General features: G+C 42.1%; 1 protein-coding gene across 3 annotated transcripts in view; it reads left to right on the top strand.

The window, feature by feature from the left end:
* CPEB3 (cytoplasmic polyadenylation element binding protein 3) overlaps window positions 1-15,000 on the top strand; it is a 189,507-nt gene that overhangs the window by 77,072 nt on the left and 97,435 nt on the right. For all 3 annotated transcript variants that reach the window (XM_075348561.1, XM_075348558.1, XM_075348560.1), the window contains 2 exons: window positions 3,341-3,431; window positions 14,547-14,603. In XM_075348561.1, the coding sequence (XP_075204676.1) occupies window positions 3,341-3,431; window positions 14,547-14,603 (148 nt within the window). The remainder of the gene's footprint in view (window positions 1-3,340; window positions 3,432-14,546; window positions 14,604-15,000) is intronic.

Below are 15,000 nucleotides of genomic sequence, written 5' to 3'. Positions count from 1 at the left end.
GTGATGTGTGGATGTGATGTGTGAGGTGTGTGTGAGAGTGAGTGTGATCTGATGTGTGTGTACTCACCTGGGAATCGGAGCCCCGTGTCAGTTGGGCCACAGCGAGCGTGCATTGCGTGAGGGGGCGGGGCCTGCAGAGAGCCGGGGCGAGAGGCCAATCCGTGTGGGGGGGCGGGGCCATGGCGAGCCCAGCGGCCAATCAGCTTTGTGTCACCGTAAGGACACAATTTCGGAGCATGACAGACAGACAGACAGACAGACAGACAGACAGACAGACAGACAGACAGACAGACAGACAGACAGACAGAATAAGGCAATTATATATATAGATATATTAATGCATATATATATAATAATATATAAAATATATACCACACACACAATGTTTTTTTTTTTTTTTTTTTTTTTCAATACTGTATTACAAATCCAGCAGTTTTCAAACTGACCATTTGGGGCTGTTCTACACTCCCTGTTGTTTCAGGCAATTAACTTGTGAATTAGCAGCAATATACTAAGATTTTATCTTTTATATTGACTCATTGGATGAGCATGTGTGAAGGTCATACTGAAGAGGGAAGGAGCAGGAGAAGTTATGACATCACTTGTGATTTGGTGGATCCTGTGTTAACAACTGTGTGTATAGAGGTGTTTGTTACCTCTTATTGTAATCCTGCCTCTTCTGATGAGGATATAAGCCAAGCACTCCAATATGGTGAACTCTTTGAGTTATTAAGATATAGCAGCAAATCCACTATGTGAAAACGTTTCGGTCTTAAAATATGACCTTCATCAGTTGACATGCTGCTCAGAGTTCATAGGAGCCCAGGAGACCTTCAGGATTTGAAGAGTTTGTGTGGAAGAATGGGCCAGAGTCACACTTGATCAATGCATGTGACTAGTTTCTTCATACAGGAGGCATCTTAAAGCTGGCAACCAACAGCATTTTTTATATGAAGTATTAAATACTAATAAATAAGTGTGTTCAATACTTTTTCCCGGTGTCATTTTTCACTATTACACATCACCACATTTATGGACATCTATGGTTTTTTTTTTTTTTTTTGCCTTCATGGGTTAGATTGATTACCAACATATGGTGAGAAAGTCATGTCGATAGCACCGTTACGAACTTCTTTACTTTGAAAATTGGTGACGTGTTCTATACTGAGATCACCTCCTTATGCATGTGGATGTGTCTGTGTGTTTGTGTATATGTATATATATATATACGTGTGTGTGTGTGTGTGTATGTATATGTGTGTGTGTATGTATGTGTATATATATATATAAATATTGCCTCTGTCTGTCTCCAAAATTCTGTCGTTACCGTGACAAGCGTCTCATTGGCCGCTCGCCCAGGCTCCGCTCCCCACACGGATTGGCCTCTCGCCCCGGCCCCCTGCACGCATTGGCAACTCGGCCACGCCTTGCACGCTCGCTCTGGCCCCGCCCCCCGCACGCATTCCCCGAACCGACACGGAGCCCCGACTCCCAGGTGAGTGCTGTACCCCCGGGAGCCCACACCAGCGTACGCTGGAAACCCAGCCGACACATACCCTCGCATTGCTGGGGTTGCCGGCGTACGCTGGTGTGGGCTCCCGTGCGTGCGGGGGGCGACATACGCTGGTAACCATGGTACACATCGGGTAATATTGTGTAGCATGGTTACCAGCGAATGCCAGCTCCCTGCCCATTCAGATCGTTAGTCTCCCGCTGTCAGACGCTGATGCGTGCTGCACAGCAGGAGACCAACAAGTGACCCAGCACTCTCTCTTAGACTCCTCACCCCCAGGACTACTCTTCCTATTAGATTTCCTCTCCCCCCAGGACTACTTCTCCTATTATACTCCTCACCTCCAGGACTACTCCTCCTATTATCCTCCTTTCCCCCCAGGACTACTCCTCCTATTATACTCCTTTCTCCCCAGGACTGCTCCTCCTATTATCCTCCTCTCCCCCCAGGACTACTCCTCCTATTATTCTTACCCCCCCCCCCAGGAATACTCCTCCTCCTATTATCCTCCTCTTCCCCCCAGGATTACTCCTCCTATTATTCTCCCCCCCCCCCCCCCCCCCAGGAATACTCCTCCTCCTATTATCCTCCTCTCCCCCCAGGACTATTCATACTATTATACTCCTCTCCCTCCAGGACTACTCCTCCAACACACACACACTGCACAAAACATACCTCCCCCCAAAACACACGCACACCCACACAAACCGTGCAACACACACAGCACCACTCACACAACGCTGTAGACACACAGCGCTCCACAAACACAACGCAACACACAGCACCACACACACAAAGCACCACACACACAAAGCACCACACACACACAACGCTGCAGACACACAGCGCTCTACAAACAACGCAACACACAAACACCGCTCTCACACCCCCCCACACCCAGACAACGCCCAGAACATGTACAGCCCCTACACAAACACTTGGCAACTACACACAACATTATATATATATATATATATATATATATATATATATATATATATATATATATATATATATATATATATATATATATATATATATATATATATATATATATATATATATATATATATATATATATACAAAAATCATACATTAACTAGACAATAAATTCTAGAATACCCGATGCGTTAGAATCGGGCCACCTTCTAGTATATATTTATATTTTTTATATATATATAATGTATATTATAGTTTTGTAGTTTATTTTAATATAGATCATCATAGCAAAAGCAAATTTGTAACAGAAACATGACTTAAAAATTGTCAATAAATGCCAAAATATTGGGGTTTTCAGTAGTAGGATTTTCACTACTCCGTAAATAATATGCAGAACATATCCAAAGTGCCCCCAATGATCTGACATTGTGGCAAGAGAATATATACTTCTGTATACCTTGGCGCACACTTCCCTGGAGGTGTGTGGGGTTGTAACATTGTTGGCAACTCTCGCCTCCGATGTGGAAGTGAGCAATGCCGGATAACAGTTTTTAAGTGTGTACTGTAATTTCAAAGTGGATATTAACCAAATGTAGAGGAAAAAGCGTAAAAATATTGTTGTAAGCCATAGAAGGGACAAAAATGCAGTTCAAGTGGCCTGACCCTTCATTTAAAATCCTGGCCAAACTAAAGGAAAGCCACCCCCCTTTCAAACAGACACGGGGCTGTGTATATTGAACCTGGAGTTCTATTGTCCAGTAATTATGTGCATTGCATGAAAATAAGGCAATTTTTAAATAGTTATCATATTGTATGCGATTTATATATATATATTTTATTTTATTATTTTTTTTTAATATTTTGTCCCTTTTTTTGTTTTTCCCTTAGGACCGGAACAGACCCTATGAATCTTTTAACTTGCACTCTTTAGAAAATTCATTGATGGATATGATAAGGACTGATCATGAACCTTTAAAAGGTAAGTGCTGCCAATTGAGTATATGCAGTGATCTGTAGGGGAATATATAATGAATGTAATGTTTACTTAACCTGGGCATATCGGACACAATATGTAAACTGTTTAACGTGTCATTACTTTTTTTTTTTTTTTTTTTAAACCTGGCCATCTTATGCCATTAGTCTTAAGGTATCTGAAGCTAAGAGGAAGCGTAATGAAGGACACAGCCAGATGGTGGATGCTAATTCTCCCAAAGTTGTAAATCTGGTAACCATTAATTGGGTTGCCTACCCCTATTCATGTTTTAAGGGAACCTGGCACCTACTCACCTGCTGACCGGTCCAATGGCCATCGCTGGTCTTGACACAGCGCCTCCTCCTATTGCGATCGCCATCCTCTGTCTTGCTCCATGTGGATGATGCGTTTTACCTCATCCACACAGAGTCCTCCACTGTGCTCCTGCACACTCCCCTCTCTTTCCTGCTGAGGGCAGATCACAGTATTGTAGTGCGCATGTTCAGGCGGTCTTTGACCTTTCCCCGTGTCTGTTCATTACAAACCTTGCTCTGCCCTTGCAGCAGGGCACAGAGAAGTGCACATGTGCAGGAACACATGGAGGACTCTGTGTGGATGATATAGGATGCATCATTCACACAGAGCTGGGAAGGAGGACGGCGATTGCAAAGATAGACGACGCGCTGGGTCAAGACCAGCGATGCCAATTGGACTGGACCTCCCACAGGTGAGTAGGTGACAGGTTCACTTTAAGAGTGATCCCGCAAGATCTTAAAATGAAAAAAAATCATCCCTCCTGTTTAGAGGAGTCCTCTGGCATGGAGAAATTCCATAGTTTCGGAAATCACTTTAACAGCGAATGTCTGCTGAAATCTCAAATCAAGCATTACTGAATGCTAGCTATGAGGAAATTAGACCAAACAAAATGTTGCTGGTATAAGCTTTCCGTTCAGTAGTTTTTAGTAGCTTTAATTTGTTTTACAAGCCTTTTATAGAGCAGTTAGGGATTTTACTAAAACATTAACTCCTTAAGTATGCCATTGGCTATATTAAAAAATATGCAAAAAGTCTGTGACGTGTATCCATTTTGGAACTTCCTCTCTCCGTACCTTCGATTGCTCGTGGCGCCGTTGTCATGCAGCTCACACAGGCCATAATTTTGGACTTGCACCAGATAGCAAGTCTTTTCTATCACACCTGCATTTCGTTGCTTTGTATCAGTCCAGCTGGTGACCTTTACGTACGCACTCCAGTGTCCTTGCTTCCCCTGTTTTATATACAGCAGATTGTATTTGATGTGTATAGAGAAAGCTGAGGAGCTGAGCCCGCATCTTTCCCAGAAAATGCCAGCTGTGTTAGGCCACGTGCGCACATTGAGAATTTGGTGTTTTTATTTTATATTTTATTTTACCTCCTATTGTAACCAAAAAAGGAGTGGGTAAATAAATACAAAAGTGGTGACTGTTTCTATTACACTTTTCCTGATTGTTCCACTCTTGGATATCTTGGTTTTTGTTTAGAAATACGGAGGAAAAACACTCACCCAATATGTAACCTGTGCACGTGGCCTTACGGCTCTGATCACTGCTGCATAACCATGTAGCTGTCACCGACGGTGTTAAGGAGGCTTGATTGCCTTGATTGCCAATGTGGGCCTGCACCAGCTCCTTTTGACCCCACCCCCACCCTCCTTTTTCCCCCCCTTGCAATGTGAATCTGGGAGCTGAGTGATTTTTAAAAAAAAAAGCAAATCCTAAGTCCCCTACAAAAACTAAAAAATAATGCGGGGAGAGGGCTTGGGAGGTCCTAAAGGTGAAAAAGAATATAAATAAATAAATAACCCCACCCCCTTTTCATTGAAAAATAGATATGTTTTAAAGAAAAAAAAAAATCAGACGTAAAAATAAAAAAATTGATTTTAAACGCTGTGGATGGATTTGGCGCTGGTTCTGAGAAAAATGCTTCTATTTTAGTGTTTATATCAAAATAATTAAAACCCGGCATGTTAGAAAGCTATGTACCATCAGTCAGCACGGAGGCTGATATCATGTGCCGGTCCAGCTTATAATGGAGATCGCAGGTCAGGGCAGGACAGAAATATTACCAGCTGCTTGGCAGGTCTTGTGGATATTCAGTTTGGGCTAGAAAAGAACTAGGAGTGGGTGATGGAGAAACCACTCACTGGCAGCACTCGCTGTTAATTAAATCGCTCCGGCTGCTTTCTCAATCAGTATTGACGTAAAGGCATTTTTATTTGGGGGGGTGACGTGTTGTCCTGTATGTGGAGCTACTGACGTGGAGTATGGCACGCTGTGATAATCATCTTATATAGAAAAAACAAAGTGTAATAACGCAAAACTCTACTTAAAGATGACTTGTCACTAGGTCAATAGTGATCACTTCTCACTCTTATTTTATTCCCACTGCTGCCATGACTAGTCCCCCCCTTCTTTTTTTTTTATTTTTTTATTTATTTTTTTTTTCCCCCACCATACTGTCCGAGTAATACGAGTGGCTGCTGATAAGTCTTTGTGATCTTTTTTGTTTAAATGGTAACAAATGTTACGTCACATCAAAGCCTTAGGTGTCTAATATATGTTTTAAAAATTTTGGTTTGTGGCTTATGGTAAGTGTTCTACGCACGCGCGAAAACAAAATGGCAGAGTCTAATGCGATATTCACAGCAACTGAGAGCAGAGGAGTGATAAAATTCTTGTTTCTGCAAGGAAAGTCCGTGAAGGGTATTCATGGTGATATGTCGCAGACAGTGGGGGATCAATGCCCTTCATATTCCAGAGGTAAGAACTGGGTTGCCAAATTTAAACGGTCCACTTCAGCACCAATGATGAGGAACGTCCTGGACGACCGAGAGTGGTTGTTGTTCCGGAGATCATCGATGCTGTGCAGAACCTCATACTGGAGAATCCACAAATTTCAGCTAAAGCAATAGCAGACATCATGGGAAATTCCTGTGAATGTGTTTTGTGTCATTATCCATGAACATTTGGACATGAGGAAGCTATCTGCAAAGTGGGTCCCCAAATGTTTGACAACAGATCAGAGATGCATGCGATTGAAAACTTCCCGGTCCATTTGTCAGCGTTTCCGGACTGATAAGAACTTCCTGGATTGACTGGTCACTATAGATGAGACCTGGATTCATTTGTTTGACCCTGAAAACAAGGAGCAGTCAAAAGAGTGGAGGCACAGTTGTTCTCATCTAAAGAAGTTCAGGGTGCAAAAATCAGCCACTAAGGTGATGGCGTCTGTGTTCTGGGATAAGGAAGGTGTGTTGCTAGTGGACTACCTTCAAAAGGGTTCCATCATCAATGCAAGGTATTACATTAAACTTTTGGACCTATTCAAGGCAGCTCTGAAGGTCAAAATGTGCGGCAAGCTGTTCAAAGGAATCATGTTCCTGTAAGACAACGCTTCTGTTCACACTGCACAAGCAACCACAGCAAAACTGGCATAGCTGGGCTTCCAGCTGGTTGACCACCCTCCTTATTCACCAGATCTTGCTCCCTCCGACATAATCTATTTCCAAACCTGAAGAAACACCTCAAGGGTACCAAATTTCACACCATTTCTGATGCCATGGATGCTACGGATGCCTGGTTTGAGGCACAACCAAAATCCTTCTTTTTACTAGGCTTACTCAACTTAGAATACCGATTGTATGTGGAATAAATGTAAAGTTTCATCATTCTATTTCGTTTCTCTCTGGGTAAAGCCAAAGACTTATCAGCAGCCCCTCGTATGAGTCTTTTTATTTTATATTTTAATTTTACTTTTATTAATTTTACAAGGGGGCAGTGCTCACAGGGTAATTATTCAGCCTATGGACATGCCTCCAAAGTACATTGGGAGCTACCACCTGCCCACTTGTAAAGACCATACATTTTTTTTTTTTCTTTTAAATAGTCACCTTCATTTTAAGAAATGTTCCAGAAATAAATCAATACAAGAGAATATCTGAAACTTGCCCCCACTCATAAGCTCATAGACAACTGAAAGTTACAGGGAATCTGTCACCAGGTTTTTTTCTCCCCCATCTGAGAGCAGCATAATGTAGAGACCGAGACCCTGATTCCAGCGATGTGTCACTTACTGAGCTGTTTGCTGTCATTTTGATAAAATCAATGTTTTCTCTGCTGCAGATCTAGCAGTTATACAGAGATCATGAATATGCTGGACTACATGGCAGCAGGACAAGTAGTCCTGTAATAAAAATCTACTGCTGATTAAACTGTGTTTTTTTTTTTTTTTCTTCAAAACTACACTAAGCAGCCCAGTAAGTGACGCATCACTGGAATCAGGATCTCTGCCCCTACTTTATGCTGCTCTCAGATTAGGTGGCAAAAAGCTGGTGACAGATTCCCTTTCAGAATGCAGGCTCCAGAGGATAACATTGGTGAAAATTGTCATATACACATGACAACTTATTATTTAGTCACTAGAAGGGAATCTGTTTGGAGGTTTTTTCAATGTAATCTAAGAGCAGCATGATATAGGTACAGCAAGATTCCAGCAATGTGCCACTTATTAGACTGTTTTGTGGTTTCCAATAAAATCAGTGTTTAATCAGCAGGAGTTGATCACTAGAGGACTAGGTGTCTCCCGGATCAGCCACACACCTACCACATATTAGTAAGTTTGAGTCTATGCACAGTGTATAAAGCTGCTAATCGGTGGTGTGGGCGGGATTGCACAGGGCTCAGCATTCTTAGCTCTGCTAGATCTAAATCAGAGACAACTGATTTTATCGAAATTGCTGAACCCAGTAAACTAAGTGACTCATCACTGGAATAAGGGTCTCTGTCTTTACGTTATGCTGCTGTTAAATTACATAGCAAAATCCTGCTGACGGATTCTATTTAATGACACAGGTACACTCTAAATCTGCATTAGTTTTTAGTATTCTAAGAGAGGCCCATCTTTTAGGGCACATTGTGATTACTGTCACTAAATGGACATGATGGACAACATTAAAGGGAACCTGTCACCAGATTTGGGGCCTATAAGCTGGGGCCACCACCACTGGGCTCTTATATACATCATTCTAACATGCTGTATATAAGAGCCCAGGCCGCTGTGAGAACATAATAAACACTTTATAATGCTCACCTTAATGGTTGGTTCAGTGCAGACTGGTCAGATGGGTGTCTCCATTGTCAGAGTGCGGTGCCTCCTCTTTCGGCCATCTTTGTCCTCCTCCTTCTGAAGCCTGGGTGTATGACGCGTCCTACGTCATCCACACTAGCCGACATTAAGTCCTGCGCAGGCGCACTACAATACTTTGATCTTCCCTGTTCGTGCGCAGGACCTCAATGCCGGCGAGTGTGCATGGCGAAGGACGCGTCATGCACCCAGGCTTCAGAAGAAGGACAAAGATGGCCGAAAAGGTTTGATGTGATACACCTGGAGAACGGAGATACCCATCCAACCAGTCTGCACCGCCCCTTAGGTGAGTATTATAAAGTCATTTTTACGTTCTACACAGTGGCCTGGGCTCTTATATACAGCATGTTAGAATGCTGTATATAAGAGCCCACTGGTGGTGGCCGCAGCTTATAGGCCCCAATTCTGGTGACAGGTTCCCTTTAACCTCTTGGTAATAAGACGTTCAACTCACCCATCTTGCATAGAAAACGTCTCCTCTACCGGGATATATAAACAGTATACAGCGCTTTTGAGTACTTTATCCCATGTAGTCAATTCCTTCTTGAAATCCTTCTGAAATTTGCTTATTTTTCTTCATGTGCTGACTGCGGATCCTGGAGTTAAGGTATAAAAATAGCAGGAACATGTGACAAATGTCACACGGACAGCGGCTGGCACAAAAACCCGGACAGAAACCAAAATCTCCAGATGTCACACCGCCTTTCTATTTCTGTAACCAGTTAAAAGTGTGGCAATAAAAAGATCTGACCTTATGGCCATACACTTGGAAATTGATATACACTATATGGCTAAAAGTCTTGTTACACCTACGGAAGCCTTTATGACCTCCGATTCTGAATCAATAGAGCGTTGGTCCCTTTGCAGCTATAAGAATTTGGAGGGATCTCTGAAAACTTTTTCCATTAATCCAAAAGCGCATTTCTGAGGTCAGACATTGATGTTGGATGAGGACCTGGCTCCCAATCTCTGCTGTAGTTTATCTCAAAGGTGTTGAATACGGTTGGGGGTCTAAGCTCAGTTAATTGTTTTTATGGGATATTTTATTCACAGTGTGCAATATATGGTAGAACTAATGTGTGGGTTTGAGGCCTAAGGTCGGCACGAATTCGTAGACACCAAACATGTATAGGTTTACTTTTATCTAAAGGGTTAAATAAATGCACACGTTTGTCCAAAAAAGTGGCGCACTTTTTGCACCATTTTATGAAACAAGTAGCATTCTCATTTTTCAGGATCTGGGGCTCAGTGACTGCTTATTTTTTGCGCCTTGAGCTGATGTTAATAGTACCATTGTTGCGCAAAGAGTAAATTTTGATCGCCTGTTATTGCATTTTGCGCCAAACTTGCTGCGACCAAAAAACGTAATTTTGGCGTTTTGGAAATTTTACAGTTTACCAATCAGATTAATTATTATATTTTGATTGTGCGTTTCTGAACTCATCGATACAAAATGTGTATTTTTTTTTTTTTAAATTTTTTAACCCTTTAGTTTTCAATGGGGTGATTGGGAGGGGATTTGAACTTTTGTATTATTTTTTTTTTTTTTTTTTTACTACTCCCCTAGGGAACTCTAAGGATCAGCAATCTGATTGCTTGTGCATTTCTGTAGATGACAGCTACACAGCTGAGATCTGCTGAAATGCTGCTCTCTTGCAGTAAGCGCTTTCCCTGACATTAAGAGGGAGTGACTTTTATAACAGCTACAGGAGTCATCAGATGACCCTATGCTACCATGGCAACCATCGGCTCTTCTTGATCACGTCACGTGACGTCCGATGAAGGCGGGTGAGTGCGCGCTTACTGCTGCAGTATGTCGTGCTGTCACATTTTCAGTGTGATGTAAGGGGTTAACAGGGAGGCACATATGTCAGCTGTTCAAATCAGCTGACATGTGCAGGGATCTCTGCCTGACACAAACCATGAAGTACCCAGTATGTCATGTGTCGTGAAGAGGTTAAATAAGCACTGCCATCAAAGGTTTTTATACTCCTTAATATTTTTCAGTCTTTAGTTAGCACTGTGTACTTAAAATTGGCTCATTTTGCCCTTCTACCCAGTTATTTCGTTTGTTTTCCATTAGGTCTATGACATTGCATGATTAAAAACTGACTTACTGAAACCTTCTAAGCGCTAGGAAGAAACAAGAAGTCTTTTTCCTGCATGATTCATCATTGCAAAATCCATGGGAGGAGGGAGCAGCTGGGTCAGGAGTTGAATAGGGGAATGATTCATGCAGGGACAGGAGACTTCCTGTTTCTATATAAATCAGAGAAAAGAGAAGAATTTACTGGGTAGAAAGGCAAAATGAGCAATTTTAAATACACAGTGCTATGTAATCTGGTGATTGAACTATATTAAAAGGCCAAAATACTTTGATGGGCGTGCTTTTTTAATAGCATAGCTATATACCTCCTCCACCAGATTTTACAGTTGAGAAACTGAATATCGTAATCCTAGAAAGTAGTTATATTGCCCTCACAAGGCACCAATATAAAAATTACTACTTAGAGCGGAAAAAAAATTGTGCCAGGACAAAATAATCCAAAGTATAAAAGAATTGATAAACTTTTTTGAAACACCCCTGATGAACCAAGAGTGAAGCGTGCATCTGGTATATGTTGGGAGAGCCTCTTTGTTATTGAATATCCATTTATATTTATCTTTTATTTGTGGGTTTACTGGTTTTTTTTTTATAGGTATTTTTGGATAGACACCAGTGTGTTATTACACATTTGATTATTTATATATACTACTTTATACTATATAAAACACAGTACTATGTGATCTGTACCGATTACTCTGGGGCTCAGACTGGGGCTCACCCACCAATTTTAGCCGTTGTCTGTATTTCTGGAACTATTGATATTTCATTGTTATTAGAAGTTGCATTTCAATAAAACTTTATTACTTCTTTTATACTTTGGGTTATTTTGACCCAGCCCTTTTTTTTTTTTTTTTTTTTTTTTTTTTTTTTTTTCTCCTCTTCTCTTTTCTTCTCTCCTCGGTTGTAAATTGCAGTCAAGGTGGTAACATTCTTAGCATTCACCAGACTCGTCCATCAGGAGCCAGATGGGGTAGTGTATCTGTCACCTTACAGAACACGCCAGAGTCCAGCGCTGCTGGATTTACACCACTCCATCTGATGCATGGCATTGTGCTTGGTAGTGTAAGGCTTCCGTTCAGCTGCTTTGCTATGGATCCCATGCCAGAGCACAGAGGTGGTTTTCACTTTGCATTTATGAGGTCAGCAGAGCGTTGGTGACTTTTCTGCCCTCTGCTGCTCAGCACTCTGTGACCCCACTCAGTAACATTACGGGGTCTCGACTTTGGGTCCCAGTTCCTGCATTTTTTTTTTCACCTTTCAGTAACCTCACTCACAGGTGATGGTGCAGTATTTAATAAATGCCACAAAATGACTTTTACACGCCTGTATCATTGAGCGCTTTAGAATGACCCATTCTTTCACAGATTGTTGTAAGGCTGCCCCGGGCCCGTTCCGGCGTTTCTGCCCCGGGCCCGTTCCGGCGTTTCTGCCCCGGGCCCGTTCCGGCGTTTCTGCCCCGGGCCCGTTCCGGCGTTTCTGCCCCGGGCCCGTTCCGGCGTTTCTGCCCCGGGCCCGTTCCGGCGTTTCTGCCCCGGGCCCGTTCCGGCGTTTCTGCCCCGGGCCCGTTCCAGCGTTTCTGCACCGGGCCCGTTCCAGCGTTTCTGCACCTATAAATTTGCCACGAAAATCAAAGCAAAAGTGTTAGTTCTACCACGATTGTGGCATAAATAACACAGGTGCAACGTCTGAGTGCAGCCTAAGGGTAGTCTGCATGGTGAGGCGCCTGATGGTATACACTGGGGGGCAATGGGACTGAATGAAATTCGTAAATTCAAAGACTTAGAGGAGTCTGACGATACGTTTTTCCATATATATAGTACAAGAGAAAAAGCGCTTGACCAAAAGGCACTTGCTCCAAAATTAAATTTTGTATAATTTTAAATTTTATATTAAGAGTTAAAAAACACACATTTAAGGTACAAAACAGTGCAGACATGTTCCAAAACACCAAAAGACAATAGTAATGAGACCCAATCTAGGATAAATCTTCCCAAGGATAATAAATATTGTATTGGGTCTCACTACTATTGTTTTTTAACATGTCTGCACTGTTTTGTACCTTAAATGTGTTTTTTTTAACTCTTGATATACAAATAAAATTTGAATTATACAATTTTAATTTTGGAGTGAGTGCCTTTTTGGTCAAGCGCTTTTTCTCTTGTATTATATGGTTGGTTTTGCTTGACAGGTGCACCCCCCCACTTCTCAAAAATGTGTTATATAATCTGTGGCTGTGCACTCCAAATTGCTTCTTACGTTTTTCCATATAGTCTTTGTCATGAAACATTTAAAAGGCCAGATATTCATCTATCATAGTAGTGGTTTCCTGAAACTTAAAGGGAACCAATCACCAGGATTTTCCTATATAACCTAATGCCAGTGCTACACTGGCACTATCTGGCTGATTCTCTATATAGCTTTGTCAGCTCAGATGTTTAGGTTTTAAAATCCAAGCAGGTAAAGTTTGTAAAATCAGCAGCTTGAGTGACAGCAGCTGCCGATCAGCTGATAGCTGGGGTGTATTCATAGTTATCCCCTCCCCCTTTTACTTATGCTAATTATATTATAGAATCTATTTACTTTTTGACTAGCAAGACCTGTGCTGTAGTCATACCCATGTGACTAGAAGGGGCGGGGCCTCAGCCAACAAAGCTGGATACCAGGAAGCAACATTTTCTTGTTTGCTGAGGCCCCGCCCCTTCTGGTCACCTGGGTATGATTTCAGCACAGGGCTTGCTAGTCAAAAAGTAAATAGATTCTTTAATAGAATTGGCATAAGTAACAGGGGGAGGGGATAACTATGAATTTCCCCTCCCCCTGCAATTATCAGATCCTCAGCTGCTGATTTTATAAACTTTACTTTCTTGGATTTTAAAACCTAAACATCCGAGCTGAACACTGCAGGTATGTATAGAATCAGCCTGATGGCGCCAGTATAGCACTGGCTTTAGCTTATATAGGAAAATCCTGGTGGTTGGTGTGCTTTTTAAAGGGCTTTTCCAAATTTGGGAAAAAAATGTTAATATGCCTTAAGCAAGTTCTGAGCAAGTAGAGGAATGTCTTCTATGGGGGCGGGGGAGTCCGGCATGCATGGATAAACACTCTGATGGTGCAGGAAGTGCAAGGACAAAGAAAGGAGGGTCCAGCTTCCGGAATATAATAAAACCTTCAAGCTTTATTTCAAAGGTCACAAGTAAAATCCAATATTGTCATAAAAAAAGGATAGGGTCAGGCAGCCCAGGTATAGCAACGCGTTTCGAACGCTCTTGCGTTCTTTATCAAGCCATTTTCTATTCAGCATCCTCATCACTGGGCGTTCAGTGGGGTGGAGAGTTATCTCCTGGGGTGGCTCTGCTTGTAAATACCTCTTATTTCTGGTATTGTCCACAGATTGCTGCGGATTTCTAGTACCCCCATTAAGACTTTACTTCCTGTTGGCCATGTTCTCGGTCATGGGGCTGCTCTTTGTCACTCTGTCACCAATTTCTGCACCATTCATTCTTAATTCTTTCCTCTTTCTGCATCGACATACTTGATAGTTTTTCCACACTTTAACAACCCCTTAAAGACCAGCAATACGTCTTTTTACTGACCTCAGTTATAAGAGAATAGCATTCCCAAATGGGTCAAAATGCAGCAGCTGTTGGCTGTCCACTATAGCTGACACGCTGTGGCATCAGTCACAACGGGTATTGTCGCTGACCATGGCCAATTAACCCATTAGATGCTGATGTAAATGGTGACTACCTCATCTAGATTAACAAAATCTGGGGGCTCCCTTGTTAACACATGTACCTTCTACGAAACTAATATATGTTTCTTTTTATTCACAGCTCGAATGGGGATTAATTTCCATCACCCAGGAACGGATAATATAATGGCACTTAACAGTAAGTTCCTGGTGTTTGTCTCTGTTCCCTGTGTAGCACCACTACACAGGAGACTTGTATACGGTATACACTCGTTGGTGGAGGTTTTGCTTGTTGAGGTTTCCCTTCGTATAACACATAATTAACCATTCAAAACAAGGAGTGAGGGTCTTTCTTTCAAGAGTTGACAATCTATAAAGAGGTGACCTGAAAAGTACAAAGTCGCGGTCTTGCATGGCCCAGCCATCTTTATATCACTTTTTAGAAGGGTATTCATTGGAGCTCCTTGAATCGGTCACCAATCAGTATCTGTATATGTCCCGATACAGCGTGCTGTCAAGTACATAGGGTATTTGGGAACAGATGGTGGCAAGGACCAGATTCTGACCAACATTCACCACTGTGTTACTTTGAAAAA

This window comes from Anomaloglossus baeobatrachus, chromosome 5, assembly GCF_048569485.1.
Source record: "Anomaloglossus baeobatrachus isolate aAnoBae1 chromosome 5, aAnoBae1.hap1, whole genome shotgun sequence".
NCBI classification, from domain to species: Eukaryota; Metazoa; Chordata; class Amphibia; order Anura; family Aromobatidae; genus Anomaloglossus; species Anomaloglossus baeobatrachus.
This window is presented reverse-complemented; position numbering and strand designations above follow the sequence as displayed.